General features: G+C 35.6%; 3 protein-coding genes across 4 annotated transcripts in view; 1 reads left to right on the forward strand and 2 right to left on the reverse strand.

Moving 5' to 3' along the window:
- The window catches only part of LOC130624130 (uncharacterized), a 29944-nt gene extending 25564 nt beyond the window's left edge, over positions 1 to 4380 (forward strand). The window contains exons 4-5 of the mRNA XM_057439698.1: positions 2999 to 3154; positions 3462 to 4380. Coding sequence (XP_057295681.1) covers positions 2999 to 3154; positions 3462 to 3904 — 599 coding nt within the window. The 3' untranslated portion in view covers positions 3905 to 4380. The remainder of the gene's footprint in view (positions 1 to 2998; positions 3155 to 3461) is intronic.
- Positions 4381 to 15570: 11190 nt separating this feature from the next.
- On the reverse strand, positions 15571 to 18036 carry LOC130624131 (ATP-dependent DNA helicase RecQ-like). 2 transcript variants are annotated; one of them, XM_057439699.1, is made up of 3 exons: positions 17477 to 18036; positions 15968 to 17064; positions 15571 to 15709 (listed from the first exon to the last, which is right to left on the reverse strand). In XM_057439699.1, the coding sequence occupies exons 2-3, from the start codon at positions 16791 to 16793 to the stop codon at positions 15654 to 15656; spliced, it is 882 nt and encodes a 293-aa protein (XP_057295682.1). In that variant the 5' UTR covers positions 16794 to 17064; positions 17477 to 18036; the 3' UTR covers positions 15571 to 15653. The 2 variants fall into 2 exon arrangements, with proteins under 2 accessions (XP_057295682.1, XP_057295683.1); XM_057439700.1 differs by having other exon boundaries at positions 15603 to 15741.
- On the reverse strand, positions 17531 to 17968 carry LOC130623171 (ATP-dependent DNA helicase Q4-like). The gene has a single exon (XM_057438657.1). The coding sequence runs from the start codon at positions 17966 to 17968 to the stop codon at positions 17531 to 17533; it is 438 nt and encodes a 145-aa protein (XP_057294640.1).
- Positions 18037 to 24338: the final 6302 nt, after the last annotated feature.

A 24338-nucleotide genomic window follows, 5' to 3' on the forward strand; every position in this document is an offset into this window, starting at 1 on the left:
AGGGTAACATCATAGGCGCGTAAATGAACAAACATGAATTGGTAGCACTTGTGGACCACTTAAACACACACACAAAATAAAATACTTAAATAAATAAACAATTACAGTTAAACATTAAATACTTGAGTATCTAAATTAAATTTAGATAGAATAAAAAATTGTTATATTGATTAGGATAGGATCATAGGCGCGTGAATTGACAGAACAGGAATTGGAAGCACGTGGAGCATTTAAACACACACACACGCGCGCGAATAAAATACTTAATAAATAAATATATAAATAAATAAATAAATAAATGAATAAATAAATAAAATTAAATATAAGTAAACATTAAATACTTGAGTATACGAAGAAAATCCATTTAGAATAAGAAGATTGACATGTTAATTAGGATAGGATCATAGGCGCGAACATTGAAAGGACAAGAATCGGTAGCACTTGTGGACCACTTATACACACACAACAACAAAAACATTAAATTTTAGCTATGGGAGACTGTTATAACTTAAACATTTATGTCATTGCCCGTGCTAAGGCTTTGTCAACTGAGTACTTTTTAGTTTTGTTTTTTTAAAATTTTTAAAATTCATTAAGTTTATTACAATCCCTTATGCCCTTTGGTAAATCGTTAAAGACAGTCTTAGCTTCTGCTTGGAATGTCGTAATGCTGTCATTACAGTCGATCATTGTTCCTGTGATGTTGGTGTTATTTCGAAGGGTTCGATGATTGATCTTTCGTTTGACTTGCATGTTGCCGGGAACAATTTCATGTAAAGCTTTGAAGGCAAGCACAGATACTTGTATCTCTCAAGCCCTGTCAGCCCTGACAGTTTTATAACGTCCGCGATCTTCGCATGTCTTTGTAAAACAAAACAGCCGCTGCATTTTGGATCTTTTAAAGCCTTTTAAGTAAGTACGCTGGAGTCGTGCCGATGTACACCGAGTTGCCATAGTCCGGCTTAGACAAAACCAATGCGTTAACAAGCTGTTTTTTAAAATAAAATGGTAGCAGTCGCTTTATGGGCTTCGATGATTTGAGAGTACGGAAGCAGTTTTTTGCGACAGAGTTGATCTGCATTTTCCATTCGAGATGTTGCTTAAACGTCACTCCAAGGGTCCTGAGCCCCTCTGATGATTTCAGGAGATGATCATCGTACGTAAGCTTGGTATCAGCGTTTTTGATGTTATGGGTTCGGAAAAGTTGCCTTGTGCTAAATAACATGTTTTTGTTTTTTTTATTGTTAAAAACAAGGTTGGAATTTATTGACCACGATATATGGTTTTGTAAATCTTTTACGAACTCACCAGTCTTTTCTGCAACTTGTGTGGCTTTGCAGTGGTCACACACCGTCGTATCATCGGCGTATTGAAGGGATCCTGATACGTTCAGATGATTAGGGAGGTCGATGACGTAAAGGTTGAAGATTACTGGCCCAAGTATTGATCCTTAAGGAACACCGAAACCAGTTATCGTCAATCTGTACAAAGTGCTTGCGATTGGCAATGTATTCTGTTACCTCTAGAGTTTCGACGAAAACCTCTGCAACATCGTGCCGCGCTAGAGGATTTGTTTGTACTTTGTTAGACCTTCGACGTAGATGCAAAATCCTCATGGCTTGTGATGTTGGTACTTTGTTGTGTATGAACCCTCCCTATCAACCTCTTGATTCGATTCAAATTTCTGTGCGATAGATTCAAAGTCAGCATATATCACATAAGTTACTCGCATCGACCTATTAAAGTTAGTAAACATTAACTTTAAATATGGCTTTGGCATACAAATTTTGCAGTACCGTGGTTATTTATCTGTGATGATACGAGTCTTGAACTTCCTATCCAACAATAATGACTGGTTTGTTCATCGGATAGTAGTAGAAGGTTGAATATATATCACATAAGGTACTCGCATCGACCTACTAAAGTTAGTAAACATTAACTTTAAATATGGCTTTGGCATATCGACCACCACAACCTCTTTTATCTGGCACATTTAAATGTGTCTATTCTATGCAGATTCTACCTGAAAAGAATTGATGCAACGCTTACATACAAATTTTGCAGTATCGTGGTTATTTATCTGTGATGATACGAGTCTTGGAAACTTCTTATCCAATAATAATGACTGGTTTGTTCATCGGATAGTAGTAGAAGGTTGATTGCTTCTTTGTCGTCTGTAAGTCGTACGGGTTAGATTATTCTTTCATAACCGAACACGTTAGCCATTGCTTAAACTTAGTTATGTCTTTGATGACTACCAGAAATTCAATGTTGTTGAAGTTGAGACCATTGAGGTAGTTTGCTTAATTTGTTAATCTGCTTAGAATCTCAACTCTGGCACAAATGTTATTACGAAAATATCATTTTTATCCCTGTCCCCCACCTGGATCAGAACAGTAGTAGAAAGGAATGGTCACTCTGGTGCAAGAAGCAGCTGAATTCTAACCGACTTCGTTTCTAGTGCGCCTTGGATTATCGGATCCGAAATTTTTATGTACTTATTTTGTTTTTTTATTTGAAATAATTTACAGAAATTTGCGGTCCTCAGCGCCTTGGTAGCAGCAACAACTTGCCAACTGTTTGATGTTGATATATTTTCTTGGCATCTGGCATTGATATATTTCAAGATGGATAATTTTTTTGATCCACCAGACATTGCATAGTCATATTAAACTCAATCTCTTTGATCTTAAAACCAACACGGATGAAAAATTAATTTGCCGCTTAATAGCCGTGGACGTTAAAATGAATGCAGCAAAAAAATTAAGATTTTGATTTTATATTCTTTAATTTTTTTGTAGTGAGGTAAATGTCAACTTTAACAAACTTAAGTTTCCGCCTGATCTAATTTTTGTGTAAAAAATCCAATCTCTATACCTGAACGTCCTACTTGATGCACAAAAAGCGTTAAACAGAATTTCAAATTTTAAAATTCCTTTTTTGTGTTTATTTATCGTTTCAAATGCATCAATTATATTTTCTATTTTCATTTCATCAGGATGGTTGCATTGGGTAATGTCATTTTACATTCGCATTGAGCCCCCCACTGATTTGAGCTTTATTCCAGATTGCGGTAACTGTTATTTCGGTCAGTGTGGGTTGACTGGTAAATGCGAATGTGCACTGGGATACTCAGGGACTGAATGTGATATAAGTAGGTGGTCATATTACTTACTTATTTATTTTATTTATTTTTTCTGTTTGTTTTTTAGTTTTTAGTTTTTCTATTTTCTCTTTTTTTATTACCGATATGTCTCTATTGTTAGCAATAAAGCGCTAAAAAACTTCAGTGGAAACTAGCGCCATATAGTTTCTTAACGAAGACCAAGAAATCGTAACGTTTGTTTGTTTGTTTGTTTGGTTGTTTGTTTGTTTTTGTTTGTTTGGTTGGTTGGTTGATTGGTTGTTTGGTTATTTTTTTGTTTGTTTGTTTGTTTGGTTTACTATAGCTCAATATTTAGGACCAACAAGCGATTCCTACCCTACTCAGGAGAAACCGCTCGTGTTATTTAAAGAGACACGCTTCCAAGGAAGCTATATATACGGTAATCCAGACGAATTCAAAAAATTTGCCAGTAATTCACGTGATGTGAGAGAAGTTCAATACAAATCGTTGCGCGTGCTTCACAACCGTACCGTGACTTTCGCTAGAAATATAAAATTTATGAGCACGTGGAATCCCGGTAGTGATATTGAAGATATTGCGAACTTTATGCTCGCTAATACTGATGTCGCTGATCCGTTGTGGTATAATTTCGACCCAAGCATCGAAGTGGATTTTTATGTAAAGGTCGAAGGTAATATAAAATGTGATAACTGTAGCCTAAGTAATGGCGTGTGCTATACAGGCAGTTGTGTGTGTAAACCAGGCTTTACTGGTGCACATTGTGATATGTCTGTATAATAACTGACTAGTAATGTAAAAAGACCCTTGTGACTATTTAGGTACCAAAGAATTAATTTTTGTGAGACCTAATTTTCGCAAGTCATAATATTTCGTGAAAATTAAATTTTACATTTGCATTGTTTGCATTCACACTGAAACCTAGTCTATTATAATCGTCATCTCAAAATTTTTATAACAACTGGTTTCTTGAAGACGGTATTCAAAATGATATGTTCCCAGCAAGACGTGTTTCGTTGTGTCTGTTATACCTGTTTGTTTGTTTTGGAGTTTATTTTGAGGGAAGTTGGCATTGTAAGCTACCTTTAAGATATTTCAAAGTACAGCTTGAGCATGTTTTAAAAATATAAGAAGTTTCTATGATCATGATTTATATATTTCATAAATATTTGTAGATATAATATTTGTTTTCTTTTGAATATAATAATTTGTACATTTTAATTACACTAATAATATATTCGATGTAAATCACTGTAGACCTGCACTTGTCATTGATATGTAATATAATATTGTGAACGGTGCTAAAAGTGAAATTAGTAATGACTGGGAACAAAAACAATAATACTTAAGACTGGGAGAATTTGCGTTGTGCAACCAAATTTATTTAATTTACGGAGGGAAGGCTGAGTACTTAGTAATGAAGAAGAATAGCGGCTACTTTTGGTGAATTTCGCAAATAAATAAGGTTTTATTGGTTTTATCTAAAAAAGGTTTCTTTAAGACTTGCTAGCAAAAATTGAGAATATAAAAGAGGAGTCTCTCATTCTATCCTGCTACGTGAACATTCACGTTTTTGTTTTTAAGTACTTTAACTAAACTAAAGATATTTCAAAGAAGATTGCAAGTAAAGGTTATGAGGAGAGGTAATTGTCTCATTCTCTGTTTTTGATGCATTTAGTGACACGCCGCAGTACATAGAAGCATCTCTGCCGCAGTACATAGAAGCAGGACTGGGAGTGTGCTAGCGAGTTCTTTAGAATGATTATACATCCCAGCAATAACATCTTAGATGAGAATAAACAAATAAGTGACACGCAAAATACGATCTACAATTACTTTTCTGAAAATCAAGACGTTGTAAACGAAACGCACAAAAACAGATTTACCACCGATTACGTAGAAAAGACAGAAAACGAACTAAAGAGACAATCAAAAGCCTTCAAACCTGTGGAGGAGATCAAATGCGGCAGTAAACTTCTTTGGAAAAAGTTCAAAGGCACAGAAATCCCCAAGGTCATTAAGAATATAAAATCCTTCGCAGCACCTCTCATCGCCTAAGTTACTATAATAGCACTTAAAAAAATTTCCGTTCTGCGTTTCCGTCAGCCAACATCATCCCGACCGCTTGGAAAGAAAAGGCTTTTCGTAGAGTGTGGAAATCCGGAAAAACTACCTGCCTAAAAAGAAGGTGACTCGGAAAACCCCGAAAACGTTCGTCCAATTACTCGACTGTTCTGTAAAAAGTTTTTACTTCAGTTATTTCTAAAAATGAGGTATACCAGGCTGTGTTAAGCATATCGAATGCCTCTCGCATATTATAACAATGCAAGACTACAGTAAAAAAGCTGTGTTATCACCTTGTTAGATTTGAAAAATGCGTTTGGTGAAGTCAACCATAGCCTTATCATAGAAACGCTGAGAATACATCCTGTGGCCGAAGATATTATCAGACTGATTTTATCCTGAATTATGGTATCTTTATTCTAACAGACACTTTCATGACATCACCAATAAAAGTTTTAAGAGGAGTGCTTCAGGGAGACAGCTTATCGCTGTTCAATCTTTTCGTCAACACGTTAATCAGCAGCATTAAGTCTGACAAGATCAAATGCATGGGTTACGTATTTTAAGGCTGTCTATCGCAAAATAACTCGTTCCAATTGGCAGACGATAAGGCCATTGTGACTGCGCCTGAAAGTGACAGTCAGCTTCTCTTCAATATCTTTTCGAAATAGACAACGTGGACAGACTTAAGGTAGCAGTATGGTAAATTACACCTCTTCTGTATAAAGCATTTTTTTCAACCGCATGGAGAAATGTCATTCGTTCGGTATTAAAAAGAAAAAGACTAAAAGTGATCAATTTCAGCCATTTGTAACCATTCGAAAAGAACGAATACCACCTGTTGAATTCCAGCCATTTGTAACCATTCAAAAAGAAAAATACCACCTGTTGAATTCCAGCCAGCTGTAATGAAATCAAAATTAAACTGTGCAATGAAATTACGCAACACGTTGAATTACTTGACAAACTTCAGATAAAATGTTTTAATAAAATCGAGATTATCCAACGTTACGTATTTCCATTTATCAAATCACTGAATCATGGATCTCGTAAACATGGACAGCTGCATAAATGGATATTACCGAAAATGGTTAAACATCCTAGTCAGTGACAATATTACCCACCTGAGTTTGCCAAAATCAAAACTGTGACTTAATATCAAAACCGTTTAACAAATTTATGACGAATGTAAACGTGGAGGCTAGAAATCTGTACAGATTGACAAATAAGCATGTGAACACAAATCATATCATTTAAACAAATTCGTATAATATGCTTGCGACCAAAAGGTTTTTCAGGTGAAGTCCTTAAAATCTGCGCAACTTAAGGAATGGCAAAAATTGACATGATCATTAACAAATAATATCTTGAACTTTGTCTTACTTCCTCTGCAATAGATGGGAGCTGAAGGAAACCTCGAGCTGTATTCATTGTGTAAGCAAAGAAACCCAATTACGTTTATTCAACAATTGAAAGACCGCCTTAACAAGTGGAGACGCAACTCTTATCCTGAGAACAATCATGAGCCACATCCTAACTTTTGCCTCTGACTCTTTTAGATTATGCGCTGACATTATAGGATACGCCTGTCCCAGCAGTTTGTTCAGAAGTAGCAGACCAAATGAACAGAAAGCCAACTGATCATCGTAATTCAGAGAGAACATGCACAACAGTCATTGAGCTAACGTTCCCCTGCGCGACAAACTTGCTAAAGTGCCACGTATACAAAGAAAAATATAAGGATCTAAGTCCTCGCGCACAATTAAACTCCATACTCCTTGAGCCTTTTTTCCATCGGTTTCACAGGAGCTTCCATTCTTAACAAAACGAAAACTGGACGCTAAAAGATTAGTACGTAGGTGCCAAGAAGTTGCCATCGGAACGTCATCTCTTTAATAATAGCCGTATTCCATCCGTCCGTCTGTCTCCCTATGTGTCACGCAAAATGGTAGCTTAGCTGCGCATAGCTGATTTTCTCTAACCACGCCTGAACAATGCTAAATCAATCATAATATTTGGGTTTTTTGTAACCTTTTCATCGTTCTAACAACCTTTTTATATATCTTATATATATTCACGACCCTTTTTACCACGAATTTCGCCAGTGCAAAAAGTCGACATTTTCGACCTAGCCACCCCAACCATTCGTCCGGACCATTAATCCGGAGTATTAAGCGTTTTTGCGATTAATTTCATTAACCAATCAGAAACCTTATTCGTTTCACGTGTTTACGCAACCTGTTGTTTAAGTTTTGGCCGATGCGTCCATGAGATTACCAGAATATCACAACCACGAGACCTTCAGGACGGATTGGTTTTACACACTTAATCTTTTAAAGCAACCTCGTCCCCAGGACCTCTTTTCGCTTTTTTGATATCGGGGATGGCGCGAAGAAGAAGGCCCTGGTCCCCGCCGGTCGGATTTGCAATATGATTGGTAGCCTCACTTTCACTAATTATGCTTAAAATTTATAAACATTCCGCGAGGGAGACGAGTCGCCCGTATCATCAAGTTATAAACAAAAATGGTAGCCCCTCTGTCTGGTTGAGTGTCTGGTGCGCACATGGGAAAAGAAACTTGGATGGAAAATAAAATAAAAAGAAGAGGCAATTTTTTCATTCTGAAAATATAAACTAAAATGTTATAATTGGTTTTTCTACAGAAATGAATAGAGATATTTATGTAGCTAGCTATTTACAAGAAAAATAATGGTTTGTTGTTAATATGTAGTTTTGCAAATATGTTGCAAGCTCAGTACCAGCTAGCAGTAAAAATATTTTGCCAATGTAGGTGTTGTGATTAGCTAGATGATAGGATATCTATAAAATAATTAAGAGTAATATAGCGAGAAATAGTAGGTTTGTGTACTCTACAAGGTATTTTCAAATTGGTAATCCCAAAAACTTAATTCAGAATGAACAAAGAAAATAACAAGGTAAAGTATATATACTTTTTGCCTATAACTAGCTTACATTTTTTTTAAAATTGAGGAAAAAAATTTTATTATATTTTTAGGTACAAACTACACCAAAGAAGTTATATGTACGAAAAGAATACGATGAATGTCATTGCAGGGTATGTGCCAAAGCCTTCCAAAAAAAGCATATGGTGAATATATTTTCAAATAAAGCAAAAGAAAAACAATTGCAACAAAAAATTATTAGAACATGAGGACTTGATATTACACAAGAGGATTTTTTAACAAAGTTAATATGTAGAAACTGTCACACGTTTATAAATGAAATGTGGGAATTTCGAAGGTCATGTCAAACTAATCAAATCGAGCTCCGACAAAAAGTTTCCAATAAGCGGCTGAACACTTTTTCACCCAGGAAAGACCAGGACAAAAAAAAAGGTGTTATTGGACACTACACAATGTTTAAATCAACCAAGAAAAAGGTTACAAATGTCTGTTTCTGACAATAAATCTGAAGAAAAATCAAACAACAATATAGCAACACAGGATATTTACAACAACACATCAACAATAAATATTAAATCTGTATATAATAAAGACAGTGACAAACTTTTATCTGAACCTTTTAATATATATCAGCAAAATGCCATTATGAGAGCAATCCATACCAATCAGCCATCTGCTTTATCACATGTTATCACACATGTACCGCAAATGGATATATTACTCAAAAAGGACATAACAACTAAAATCAATAATGCTGGCAAGAAACTGTGTAAAAGGAAAGGCAACTCATCTGTATTACTTAGTAAGGATTATACACAGTTGTCAAGCCATACAACAGATGAATTGTGGAAGGAATTAAGTGGTAATTTTCCTTTTGTTGTCATGTGATATTGCTGACTCTTCGAATGAGCTAAAAATACAGTATTGTTTTTTATATGCAATCTTGATAAAAAACAGATGGCATGAACTCAGTTTAATTTAGAGAATCAATAGTGTTTTGCTGATTGAAGGTGGATCCAGCAAACAGGTAAGGTTTAACATATATATACTTTCATATTTATCTAAAAAAAATTATAGAACATAAAATTTTCCTAAAAGTTTACAGAACAATTAAAAAAATAAAAAGGAACAAAATATCAAGAACACCAATGTCTCTTTCCAAACCAAAATAGATTTGGTGTGTCAAAAATGTAAGCATCATAAGCATATATAAGAAAAAGTAAGCATATGTTAAGGCTGTGCTCAAAATACACTAGGCTTATATATAAAAAAGGTGTAATTTATCTCATGCATACATTTTGCATTTAGCTGCAAATCCGACTAAACAAGCTTGGCATTTGTTTGTCTCCTTCAAAAAAGACCAATTTGTTGGAATTAATTAGTGGGCATTTTCTTGACTCGACAATTGCAAAAATAAAAGCAGGTTGTACATTTCGGGGAACAGGCGATAACTTTGATTTAAGAATTTTGAAAGGACATATGAGAAGTGATAACGATAATGAAGATCTACACCTATTTGCCACCAATTTTCTGGAAAATCGTATCAACTTCACTAATTTTCCAAATGTTACACCAAGGGCAGATATCACAACAGTTCTTAAAAGTAAATTTACCTTAAATCAAGCAGAATGGAAAGCCTACATTAGCACAACAAAAATTCTCATCGCTCGAGTGCTTCTGCAATTCTTTCCAAAGTTCAGTATCTTTAAGCAAATTGTTCCTAGCCACATAGAACACAAGTACACGAAAAATTTGAGCAAAAAATCATTCATTGTTTCAATGCCAATAATGGATGCAAATGAGAACAAATATGGTGACTGTGTGAAAATACTAAGGACATATGAGGACTGGATTGCAGAACTATATAGTAAAGCTGGCTTGTTGCAAAATTTACCCAATCGGGAACATCCACCACTGCCTGAAGAACCTGCTTCGGTTGGTCAGAAACAATCACATACGTTGTTTACAGAAGGTGATGTAATGAAGGAAATGAAAATTCCATTTTCCGGAGACCAGTTAACACGTGTGCGTTTTGCAGGTGCCAAAGACTTACTGGCTGGATCACACACTCCTACAGATCGCTTTGAACATTGCTCGCCTTTTAAGCCTGTAATGTGGCATTGCAAGGCTTCTCTTCTTCAATATTTCTACCACTTATTACATCAAGGTGATTCTGTCAATCAACAAGGAACTTTGAAATGTTTTAGAGAAAAATTTAATCGAAAAAATGCAATACCCTCCAAAGTTCTTGACTCATATGATGGCAGTGAAGAATAATTTTTAAGCATGGGAAAGGCATATATTGTAACTGCTGCAATAAAATTCTTTGGTATGACTAATCTAGATGATAAACCGACTATCCATTGTTATCCACCTAATCTGGCACATAAGTCTACAGAAGAAAAACATCAGTATTTTGATCACGTTTTAACTGAGTTTGTCGACACATACGTTCTTCAAAAATTTGTCACTAATGAAGATGACTATGTACAGAACTATGGCCTATGCACAATTTTTTTAACTCTCTTACTGATGCAGCTAAAAGACACAGCAAAAGAGGGAGATGGAGACAGAAATCTTATTAACCAAAAATTACTTTTGGTTGTCTTCAAATCATTAGGAGCTTACAGCAAATATGCTATTGAGATGTTTTTCAGCATAGCTCAGATGGAATGCTTATTAACTCCCAGACTTTCTGAGGAGTTTAAGTGGGGTTTTTTTAGCAACTGGAAAGGTGGGAAAGGAAATAATGTAGAGGACAATTTGGTACAAGAAATAATGAATAGATTGTTCAGAGAATGGGGCAAATAAGTCAGTGAAATCTATCAGCAAAATCAGCAAGGCAGCAAATGGAATTAAAGAGATTGTGGAAAATTTTGATCAAAATGCTAAAATACATGCATCATCGACACATCATACAACGACTGACAGTATGATGAAAAAGAAATGATAAAAGATTTAATATGCTCTTATAAATACTTGTGTTTATAAGGGTTTAAATTCCCCCAGTGATACACCTTCAGACTCACATTGAAGTTGTCTCACTTCACCATGTGCTCAGGGACATCCCCCTTGGCATTCCATGATGCATTGCAAGGTGGTATAAAAGAGCCATGTGCATAGCATCTTCCTTTTCAGTTCTTCAGCCTTTTCAGCACCGCCTCCCTCCCTTCTACATGTGTTTTCACTTTTACTAGTCGCATTCAGATATGATTTTTCCTGCAGTGACACAGATTCTTGCTCCTAGTTCATTTATCCCTAACGAGGACTTTTTTAGCTCATAGTCATAAGCACCATTATAGACCCTGTATATATTTATAGTACCTTTATATTACGTATAGATTTTTATTATGCTTGCTTTAAGACTTATTGCTACACTTGTATGTATATAGCTAGTAAGGGTTTTGTATGTTTTTAATTGTGTTTTGTACATTTTACATATTTCTGAAGAACTAGTACTTTCTGCATTCCGGTGTTTTCGATGGGTGAGTTTAACTGCTTGATCCATTTAATAATAATAATAATAATAATAATAATAATAATAATAATAATAATAATAATAATAATAATAATAATAATAATAATAAATATTTAAAGTGGCTAGCCCAGAAAATCACAAAAACCTATAGTTAGTGGATTGTTTCCACTGGGGGCCACTAGAACAAAAAAGAAACAAAAAATGATAAACCTTAGACTGCCTCAGCTCAATCAAACATAGTAACATTTATAATCTGTGAAAATTGAAAAGAAAAAGAATAAAAAACAAAAATTAAAAAATTAAAAAGTGATCTCCATTAGAATTTGCCAAATACATTAGAGATGGAAGTCTTAAACGAAAGCAGACTTCCATCACAGGTCACTTGGTCTGGAAGATTATTCCACACTTTTGCAGCTCTAAATGGGAAGGCTTTTTTGCCAAATTCCATGTTGACCAAGGGAAGTGTGAACCTGTTTTTTGAAGCTCCTCTTGTTTGATGATTATGACAGTTTTTTGTCAAAAGGAATTTTGAGCGCATGTAATCAGGAGCAATGTGATTCATGGCTTTGAAAACTAATATGGCATCGTTTTTGATGAGTAAATTATTCATTGAATATTCCCTCTCTTTCCCAAGAAAGTACGGACACATTTTAATCGTTTTTCTAGTTTTCCCAATCTACCTTGGGTGGCACAAGCCCATGCCGAGGAGCAGTAGTTGAAATATGGCATGACAAGTGCATTAATTAAAAGGTTTTTTGTGTGAGGTGTTAAACAGGATGCAATGGTTCTAATTTTAGAATATTTAATTAGTATTTTTCTATTTATGTCATTAATGTGCTTTTCCCATTGCATTTTTTGATCAAATGTTACCCCAAGATATTTAACTTTTTCGCTCCTCTTCAAAGGAATACCCATATAGTTGATAGTTTTGTTCTCAACTTTTTTTAACTGGCTGTGGTTGCCGAAAAAGATTGTTTCAGTTTTGTCCGTATTAATAGTCATTTTGTTATTATTCAGCCAGAGGTCGACTTGCGAAAGTTCTAACTCGACCTGGGAGACAAGGGTATCCAAGTTTTTATGAGACGAAATAATTATTGTATCATCCGCATATAGATGGTGGTAGTTTGAATTGATGACAGATTTTAAGTCATCAATATACAAAAGAAAGAGCAGGGGCCCCAACACAGATCCCTGCGGCACCCCAAAAGCGTCTTCATGAAGCAGATCTGATCCTGTGTCGTTTACAAGAGTCGGCTGCATTCGGTCCGTTAAGTAGGACTCGAACCAGTCAAAGGCAGCATCTCTGATGCCAAAACACCATAGTTTTTTTAACAAAATTTTATGATCAACAGTGTCAAAAGCTTTTTTAAGGTCAATGAGCACAGCACAAACAAAGTTATGTTGGTCGAGCTCAGTAAGAATAAAATCAGAGACATCGACTACTGCAGTTTCTGTGGAAAAGAGTTTTCGAAATCCGGACTGTCTGTCATTCAGGAAGTTGTGCTCAGAAATAAAATGAGACATTTGCTCATGCACTAACTTTTCAAAAATTTTCATAGGAATTGGCAAAATGGAGATAGGCCGATAATTAGTAGGATCTGTTTTATTGCCACTTTTAAAAATAGGCGAGACCCTTTTAGTCTTCCAACATTTAGGTACATAACCAGTAAATAAAGATTTGTTGAAAAGACTTGATAAATAAATACTTAAAACTGACGAACCTGCTTTTAGCAGTCGTGAACCAATTCCGTCCAAGCCTGTAGCTTTATTAAGTTTTAGTGATCTAATTATTTTTTCGACACTTTTGGTCTCAATACGAGCCCACCGAAAATCGTGTCCGCTAACAGGTGGATTAACATTAGTAGTGTCAGAAGAAAATTTAGAGGCTAGTTTGGCACCAACACTGACAAAAAATGAATTGAATGTGTTGGAAATTTCTTTTGGGTGAGAAGTTTCTGTACCATCGTTTTGGACTACTCGTTTTATCGAGGTAGTATTGCCTGACTTATCAGGAACCAGTTTTTTTAGGGTTTTCCAAAGTTGTTTTAGCCGTTTTTGAAAGTCCTGCAAAACGTCATTATAGTACTCGTTTTTGAGTCGATTTTTGAGACCTATTACCTGGTTCCTTTTTTGTTTGAAAGCTTCCCAGTCTATGATGGATTTTGTTTTTGATGCTTTCCGTTTCAAGAAGTCTCTTTCTTTGATGGCTATTATTAATTCATCAGTGACCCATGCCTCAACACGGCCAGAAAATCTATGTGTTTTGAAAGGGGCATGTTTGTCAGCCACTGTTTTAACATTTTTATTCAGTTTCTCACATGCTTTATCAAGGTCATCATAATTATTAAAATATGACCAGTCTAAATTCCTGAGGTCCTTCAGAAAAGCCTCTTCACTGAAGTTCTTGTAGCTACGAACCTTGCATGTTTTAGGTTCAAATTTTGGCCTTTTGAATTTTCTGATCACATAAACTAAATTGTGATCACTGATGCCTAAATCCATGACACCAGTTTTAGAAATACAAGAACTGTTAGAAAGTATCAAGTCTATAAGAGTGCTACTATTTTCAGTAACACGAGTTGGCTCCGTAATATGTTGTTTTAGGAAAAGAGTGGAGCATAATTCCTTTATTTTGGAGGAAAGAGCATATTTTGAAAGCATGTTACAGTTAAAATCTCCCAAGATAAAAACTTTTTTTTCTTTTGGGAACTTGTTAAAACACTGTTTAAAATGAGTACACAGGTTTTCGGTACTCTGCAAATCACTACCTCCAGGTGGCCTGTAAACCCCACACACGTAAATAGGTTTAGTTTTTTTCAGGCACACTTTCACCCATAGTGATTCAACATTTTCGAAGTAAAGGTGTTTCAAAAGGTGGCTATCCAAGTTTTCATTAACAAAAATTAGAACACCCCCACCTCGTCTATTCCGATCATTCCTATAACAAACATAGCCATCAATTTTAACGTCATTGTCAGTGATGGTGTCATCAATTTTGGTTTCACAGATGGAGAATACATCAAGTTTTGTTTGATGTAGCAGAAGTTTAACATAGTCTAGTTTGGATGACAGACCATTAATGTTGAGATGGGCCATTTTTAAGCCCTTCCCATTTCTGATTGCCTCAAAATCAAAGTTTTCATCAATAGTAATATTGATGTTGTCCGGAATTTCGTCACCAAATGACTCCTCATTAGCAAAGGGCAAATTACGATAAAGACAGGGACTGCAAACGAAAAACAGTTTATCTTCAGGAGTCTTCATAAATTGTTGATATTTTTTATCAGAAATACGCTCACATTTTTTTTGAGACCATAATCCACACTTGTTCCAAGAAAGTGCTTTGTGTGTTTTTGCCACAGGTTTTAAGCATAAAGAACAGGGATACTTAACAGGACCTGGGTTGAGGCAGATGTCCCCTGACAAGAGGATTAAAAAATAGAAAAACTTGTGCCTGCTTGGCTTAAGTTTTGATAAAGCCATTAATTTTAATTGGAGAGTGAGCTGGCTTTCAGAAACTCTATTGCAGGCATCAAGTGAAGAGATAGAAAAGAAACTCCTATCAAGTCGACTCATTTCGTTGTTGTTGGGTGAGCTACTTTTGAACGAAGGTTTTGTATTGCTCAAAAATACAACGAACACAAAAATCAGTTTTAGCGTAAATGTGGGGTTTCCTACCTGAGTAAAGTTATTTTTAAGTCGTAGAGAGATCATTCTACGGTTATGTGCTCTTCCAAAACTATGTTTGAAGGATCTGAGGCAAGCCCATTTCCTTACGATGTTACACAGAAGGAGCAGCAGGAACCCACAACACAGCAAAGCTACCATATTAGATGATAGATGGATAAAAAACTGACTGGGATAAAAACAATTTATTAACAAAAACAATAATTTAAAAAACTTACAAAACAACAAATTAAAGAAATGAATAGATATAAATGAGGTAAAGAAGGCAGTACAGTATATAATAAATCAAAAAGGACTTAGCTGTCAAAGCAGGAGCTCTTCAAGCTTTAGTCTTCTTTTTTCTTTCTTCGACTTAGCGCGCCAAGACCGGAGCGTTTTAGATACGTCCGACCTCAACGAGAGCTAAGCACGGAATGACTACAATGCCATTAACTACATAAACGGACGAAAACATCACAGTTTTCCTAACATTAAAAGATCGCCCTTGCGTTATTTATATATAGCTGATTTTCATTTATGGGTAGAAAAGCACAAGCAACTAATTTCCTTTGTTTAACATATATATATATATACCCATAAGCTGACAAAATTTGGCATTTTGGCTAATTGAATTTTTTTTGTGGATGAAATTGCAGATTTCACCAACTTTGTCATACCATGGTATATATATATATTATGTTTTTTACTAACCTATTTTAGGTGCATATTTGTCTATTAAAGCATATAATTCGTTAGAACACCTTTCATTCCAAATACCAAACATAAAAAGTAAGTCTGATTCACAAGAAATAAATGCTAATTCTCTCAGGATTTCATTTACAATGTTAGTGTTAATTTTACTGTGGAAAGGAAACATCACGTTTTCATCAGAATTGATATCTTCAACCGTTTTTAACAATTCTACTTTAAGCATCTCCATATCAGCCCCAACTATGTTGCGTGCTATCTTCTTATTGTCGTCAAGTGCGTTTAATTTGATATCAATTGTGGAATCAGCACCAACATTACAGTTCTTGCAACAGTTTATCTGAGTTTTACTCTTAAATCCAAAATAGTTTAGCAAAAATACTCTGAGACATCTATCCCATACACAGTATTTTTTCATTAACTCACTTATATACTTAGATGCCAAATCAGAATTGTTGAAATATAAAAGTGAATCACAAGCTACACCATTTCTTCCTCCTCTTCCAATTTCTTGCACAAATGACTCTAATGTTGATGGAGGACTTAAGTGAATAATATTAGATATATTTGGAGCATCAACACCCATACCTAGAGCAGTTGTAGCAAATACTACTCTAATTCGTGAATCTGACTTCTTTAACTCCTTCAATATATCCTCTTTCATTTGTGTAGTACAAGAAGCATGAAACTGTGCAAACAATCTTGCTCTAGGACAAATATTGTCACCAACATAATGATTTCTCATAACATTTTTAAATAATTTGTACCCATATCCACAATATCTTAAATGCATGTAAATTATTGTCATGGGATAGTGTTCTCTTTGCATGTTTAATTTTTCAGCCAAAGGTTTGAGAATAACTTCAAATCCTTTCAAACCCAAGTTAGAGTTTGGGCGTCTTTGTATGTTTTTAAATACACATTTTTTCGATTTGGCGATACAGCAATGACTTTATATATACGTAATAAGGGCGAGCGATTTAATCAAATATTCTACAGTGTCTGGTGTAGCAGTAGCGGTTAGAGCCAAGGTAACAGCATCTGGGAAAAGTGCCTTTAACGTAGACAACTCGCTAAAAATTTTTCGGAAATCCTCACCCCTATAAATCAAATAAAGCACATTAAAAGTTTATATTTTTTAAAGATACACATTATATATATGTTATTTTATGTAGCAATATACAAAGTTTTAAATTTATGAATTTACTTGAACGGCATAGTTTTATTTATAATATATAGTATGTATGTATATATGTAGTTTTAAGTAGAGAGAGAAAAAATATTTTGTTTATAATAATTAAAAATACACACTGGAAGCTTGAGTTCACCATTGACAAAGTCAGAGTAGGCGAATTGATTCGTGAAGTGGAGACAACATCCAAAATAAAGTTTTACATTGTCGCATAACAAACATTTTAAAATTCGTTTCTAGCATAAAAGTGTTCGCCAGTCCTGTCTTTTTTTAAAAAAAAACACAAAAAAAAAATGATTCACTGGAGTGTTTTTACTTACCACATGCTTCATCTATAACACAACTGACAACATTTTCTTGGTAAACAGAACTTTTTAGCAATTCTCGTCCTCTGACACTAAGCAGAGATTCTGGGTGAGTTTTAATTCGCCATTTTTAATTGAAATTGGTATTTCAGGCTCACCATTCTCATCACACGAAAACAATTTTTCAGGCACAACTATTTGCTCCAAATGAAGCACCCCAGCACCAATACCTCTCACTTCTAAAACTTTCAACTGGTCATCTATGATAGAATTAAGAGGGCACACCACCAATACTATATTTTGGACACTCTTTCTTGGCAAAAAGTCTGCCAACAAATGAAACAACAAGGATTTCCCAAATCCAGTAGGTAAAACACCAATAACATCATATCCATTTAAAAGATGCTCGAAACATTTAACTTGCTGTGGCTTTAAGATAATATTATTTATGTTATTAATTAAAAAAGTTTGTTGCAATCTACAAAATAATTGCAATATCTTGTCCATTTTGAAAAACGGAGTGTATATTCTGCCGGTACCGGCGGAAATAGTAACACGCGTTAGTCGGACGGTACCGGCTGGTTAAGGAAGAAAATTATTCTGCCGGCAGTAAATTTCCCGCCAAATCGCGTACTTAACATCATTCAGACATAATCGTAATGGCGGATGATGTTGATGGTGCATTTACTGTTGGTGAAAAGTTTGCGAGCTATAAGGATTTATGTAATAAATTAGAACGTTTTAAAGCATCACACTTCATAGATTTATGGATTAGAGATTCTCGGACAATAAAAGCTTCTCAAGGGAGAGTAAAGAAAACACTAAATCCTGAGTTAAAATATTATGAGCTAAAACTGTCTTGTGTTCATGGTGGTCGTAAATTTCACTCAGAAAGTTCAGGAAAACGCTCCTCGCAGTAAGTAGATATCAATAAGTTATTTATTTCTAGCTTTTTATTGAAAATAATTTCTGCATAGTATTAGTTTAGCAAGCTCTGTTCCTCTGTGTTCACCTAGCCTAGCTAGCTACTGTTCTTTTTTCTTTATTGCAGAACACTGAAGAATAACTGCCCATTTAGTATCAAGATTAGGGCATCTGCAGATGGCCAAACTTTAGAAGTAAAAGATATAGTTGATAAACATAATCATGAACTCAACCAGGTAACTGCTAGCTACACACAGTGGTACAATTTTTATGATAAACATCATTTACCTTTATGACGTTTCGCCACCCTGTTGTGGCGTATTTCAGAGATTAAACATTGCTGTACACTGACAATTACATATAAATGACTACTATATAATAAATACAATAAAATATTGAAACCTAATAATATAATAATAATAATATAATAGTAACAATAATAAAGTGTTCAGTCATATATAACTTAAGACGTAAAAATAATGTACAAAGTCAACTTAAAAATTGTTATGTTCGAAGGTATAGTTTAACGGAAAAACGGCATGGCTCTTGCCTTGCAGTTGCGGGTTCAATTCCTGCTGCCTTCATTTATTATCTGTATATACATAATAAAATTAAAAGTAATCTTTTTAATATAAATTTGATTTTTAATGTTAATGTTATAATGTAATACATTTAAATGGTATATTTTTCATAGAAGTTGTTCAACCACTTGCCAAAACAAAGGCGTCTCACAGACCAAAGCAAGGAAAAGGCTAAGTACCTGCTCTCGATGAATGTCAACAAAAAGTTATTGCAGCAGGAACTCTCGAGAGAATGTGGGAAAGTTGTAACACTCCGAGATATTTCCAACATCGCTGCAGAAAACAAAAGAGAAAAAACTCGTAACGACCTAAACTCAGTTGTAGATATTTTAACAAATAAATACGGTTGGTTTTACTTATTTATCAACTCTGTATTATGGGGCAGTTATTGTCTTCTTTGTTTCTCTTTTGGGTTTTTTTAGCCTTCATGCTTCTATTTTGAAAGAGAATTTCTAAAAATACAGAGGTTTAACTCTTGACTTACCAATTGATACTGTAAACATGATTGCAATAAAATTTTCACTTTGTAAACAATTTGTAAATCTACTGTAGGTTGCACTGTTAGCATTCATGCTGATGAAGAAAAAAATTTGATTGGGATTTTCTTTCAAGATGATTTCATGAAAATTGTAACGGCAGCATATGCTGAAATATTTTTCATTGATGCTACATATAAGTTGACAGAACTAAAAATTCCTGTTTATTTGTTGGTGGTTGAAGATTCCATGGGTGGAACCGAGGTTGCTGCTGTGGGGCTTCTTGTATCTGAAAATGAGGATTATGTACTATATTTACTTTTTGCAAAATAATACCTTTTTGGTGTATTTATCGTGATTTCCGTTATTACTGCCGGCAGACTAATATCTCTCTTTATTCTGCCGGTAGTTGATTACTGCCGGCAGAATTAATAGCCCCCTTTATTCTGCCGGTAGTTACTGCCGGCAGACTATCTCTCTTTATTCTGCCGGTAGTTGGTTACTGCCGGCAGAATAAACACCCCTACTTATTCTGCCGGTACCGGCAGAATATCCACGTCCTTTGAAAAACGGAACCCTTTTAACACTTTAACTCGCCGTTCACTTTTTAAAAAAATTTTAAATTCTTAGTTTTACTTCATATATGGATGTCACATATCCATATAAAGAACTGTCGACATTTAGCAAAAGTGCTGACGCTGCAGTCTACACCCAAGATTTCTGGGTGGAGAAAGCGGCCGGGTCCAGGGCCTTCTTCTTCGCGCCATCCCCGATATCAAAAAAGCGAAAAGAGGTCCTGGGGACGAGGTTGCTTTTAAAGCACTTTGCACCTTAACGTTTCACCCCTTCATATTTTTTAAATCCTTGCAAAAGAATGCCAGGCTTAACGCATTCTCATGTGGCGCCGTAGATTAGTGGTTATAGCTCTCGCACTCTGTGCGGGAGACCGGGTTCGATTCCTCTTGACGGCGATTCAACATGAGCGAGTGAATGTTACCATAGCCCCGGGTTAACCCAAGCCATGTGAGGGAAATTGGGAAGATGGCACACTGTGTGGGCCGTTGGATGTTGCCGGGAGATGTCTAGTAGAGCGCGGGCTCTAATTGGGTCTGCGTAGCTCAAAATGAGCATTAAATACTCTAGGACTCTCCATCTACGCCATGGCCCCTCCTGGAAATAATAGACAGCGTATATCCCTCGATATTTGTGAGGCTAGCCATGTAAAATATGCACATCTATCTAAATATATTATCACGTTCTCTAGCCATGTATAAATATTAAACAAAACAGTTTTAAGATTTTAGCTAGGAACGTAGTTTTCGAGGCAGTATTCTGCTATAGCAACCTGTATTTATTCCCATTCTTTCGAAGTTTTTATTAAGTTTGGTATATTAATATTTCTCGTATAGCTAGCGCTTTTGAGCTACCTCTGGCTAAAAACTGAAAGCTTTGTAGCAAAATGCACTTTACCTCTTCTTTCCCATATATCCCACAACAATAGCCACAATGCCGAAAGAGCTAGATACAAATGGCGTGCCGCACACTCTACCACATTGGCAGCTATTCTGTAAAAGAAGCGTAGGATTTACCAGCAAGCAATTTTTTTCAAGTTGTTTTTGTAAAAAAACTGTTATTGCCACTGCTACTTCCGCACCCCCAGCACTATGGTTGAAAACAGTAACCGGAAGGCTGTGACAATTGATGTGATCGTTATTTCCTGCTCCTTGAACAGAATCTTGAGCTTCTCAGTAAGAGACACATCACGGTCAACGAGCTTAAGTGTATTTTTAAACGCTGCAGGCTGGACCCATAGATTACTATCCTTGATTACTATCCTTGGAGGATAGTAATCTATGGGTTGATCCTGCAATTTTTCCAGATCCTCCCTGGTCTTGCAATATATTCGTTCTAAATATCTTGCTGTTGCTCTGACACGCTTGGCTGGGCCTTCTTGTTTTTTAGCAGCTTTAAGTTACCCTGCAGAGTTTGGAGTTCAATGTTTAGCCTACTTCGTTCACGTTCCGTATAGCCACCGCTGAAGGACGTCTCTAACAGGAGGCTTTCCGTGTCATATAAAACATTTTCAAGCAACGGCATCATTTTTATATCATCACAGATTTCCTGGACATCATTTATGTCGTTTAGGATTTTTGAGCTGCTTAACTTTACCTATTAGGCGTGGTATAATTCGTAAACCTCATGGTTTGTATGCGTCTTGTCCCTAGTTCCCGCTTGATCTAACTTTACCTATTAGGCGTGGTATAATTCGTGAACCTCATGGTTTGTATGCGTCTTGTCCCTAGTTCCCGCTTGATCTCACCACGATTTATTACGTTTGTACTAATCAATGTATAATTTTCATTCTAAATTGTAAATATTTATTTGTTTAGTTTAATATCATTATTATCGTCAATGTGTTACAACATCCGCATTAAAATGTGTGCTTTAACTTGTTCCCGCTAACCTAACAGCCTTAGCTCCTGTTCGATCTGGAGCTATCCGGTTCAAACACCAAGCGTACCATCGTCATCAACATTGGAAAAAGTATCGTGCAGATACAAGGTGCTCGCCGTATACAAGGACCTTTTGGATACCTAAATTTGAACGTGAGAATAACCTGATCCTAGTGGGAATCAATCAAAACGATAGTACAATACGAACTTTACAGGCTAATGACTATGCAAGCACTGATGAAGAAAAGGCAATAGGCGCAGCCAGCGGGAACACCTTCTGTATGCCTCTAGGTACGAGTTTGAACTCACACTTGCCTTTCTACCAACCAGGACTACATGACAGACTACAGTTTGTTCTCCACTTTGCAGCTTATGGTGATGTTATAAAAGATGATGGTAGGGCTGCTTCTTGGCCCACAGCTGCAGAAGCTGCTGATGCAACATAAAAAAACAATATTTCGATACAATTTTTAAAAGCAAACCACAAGGGCCTTGCCGGTGCTATGGTATCCAGATATAATCGTTTAGCGCTGCCTTTCGAGAGAGTGCTGCGCAGTAAGGTAACCGCCATGAAGAATGAGGACACAAACTATTATATTACGATTGACACTCCAGAAAGAGCTTTAAAGGTGTTTTTTTGCTGTTCGTAGATTCTGCAAAATGTAAACCTTACAGTGGCATAAACGAAGTCTTCCACAGCCCTGAAATTGAGAAAGTTGCTATAACTGTTGAAGGCCAGCCGATTGAACTATGCTCGCATGCCATGCTGCCTATTGACCATCTTGAGCAAATCGCCAATTATTCTGAAAGTCACGATAGTAAAGTCAGAATCATGAATTTCATGAACAAAGAATACGGCCTTTTGTGGACTTTAGATCATCCCACGACGCTAGCCTTCATGGTAGCGGAAGACCTGTCAGATCTGTCTGGTGGAGAGCAATGATTTATCCCTCACTTTATACATATTTTTAGTTAGTTGAAACTTTATATACGAAGAAAACAAACCTATTTCAGTCTGATAGTAATTCTTTCCCTGGGATACAACAAATGGTGCCGAGACCCGGAATTTTTTAGAAAATTTCTTTCATAATTGTATAAAGAATCTTATGAAAGTTGTTAAAATTTAACAGATGATTATTCTTGTTGATTGGAAATTTTACCGAAGTTTATTGTTGTTGGTTATAAATTTACAAATGCGTATTTTTATATTCGTAGTTTAACTATGCTTACTTAGATACTTTACACTCGGCAATTCTGGAAAATTTTTAGAGCTCTCACAAATATGAAAGAGCAAATAAAAACATGAAAAAGATCACGTGTTATGCACAAAGTAGTCGCTAAAAATTTCTTTCTGAAACAAATGCTACTTTACCGCAAAATGTAACGACAGAAACATTTCATAACTTCGAAGAAGAAAATGAAATTGAAAACGCTAGTTTGGACTGTTAATATTTAATCTTGGTTATAGCGAACTCACTTGGACAGTGTGTCTACCATTTCGGTTGATAAAGCGCGTAGTTTTTATTTTGCTACTTCTTTGTCTAAGTCTGCAAAACTTCCTGAATTAACCTTGATAATTTTAGCGGCGACCTTTTAGTTTAGCGATTTGAGAGTGCTATATACTCAAACGAAATGATTGTTGATATTTCGTGATTTAATTACTTAAAAGGACTGTTTGAAAAAAGCACTAGTTTGAGCCTTTAACCCTATTCGGTCCGGGGTTTTTCGAACATACTATGACCGGGGGGGGGGGGGGGGGGGCGGATTCCGCCCCCCCTCAATAACTTTTCATAGGATTGTTCAAATTGAATCAAACTTGGCACACCTATAGTACGTCATAAAAGGAACAAAATGGCGGCAATAAATGTTTGCTTGCGTCAGCACATTTTCTGTGACGTCATCGGAAGCTTAAAAATTGTTAAAAATGCCACTATCTGCTTAAAATATAATTACTTTTGTTCTAGAGCGAATTTTTACATTCTGTTTGAAGTTTCTGAAAGCTAAATAAAATTTTTTTAACATATCTTCCGGTTTTTACATGGATCGAATAAAAAATTGCCAAAAATTGCCCAAAAATCCGTTTTTTTCCGATTTTCGGGTGAAATCCGAAAAATCGGGAAATCGGATTCGTCACGTGTCAAAATTATTCGAAATGATTCTTCTTGATGAAACAAAGTTGTGTTGCAAGTTTCAAGTTCTAAGGATAATCCTAACAGGAGTTATTATATTTTCCCCATTATAAGGATTTTATGGAGATTTTAGGGGTAGTTTCGAGTAATGGCGAATATCAAAGCCTCTGAAAGGTATGGGACCTAAAAATTTAGCATGCAGGTGTCTAATAGATAAATGTTGAAACTCAGTAAGTATCATAGCCATATCAGAAAGCAATCAGGTGTTATAAAAAAAAACCGTGAGGGGGGGGCGGAATCCCCCCCCCGGACCG

The sequence above is a fragment of the Hydractinia symbiolongicarpus genome, chromosome 13 (genome assembly GCF_029227915.1).
Source record: "Hydractinia symbiolongicarpus strain clone_291-10 chromosome 13, HSymV2.1, whole genome shotgun sequence".
NCBI classification, from domain to species: Eukaryota; Metazoa; Cnidaria; class Hydrozoa; order Anthoathecata; family Hydractiniidae; genus Hydractinia; species Hydractinia symbiolongicarpus.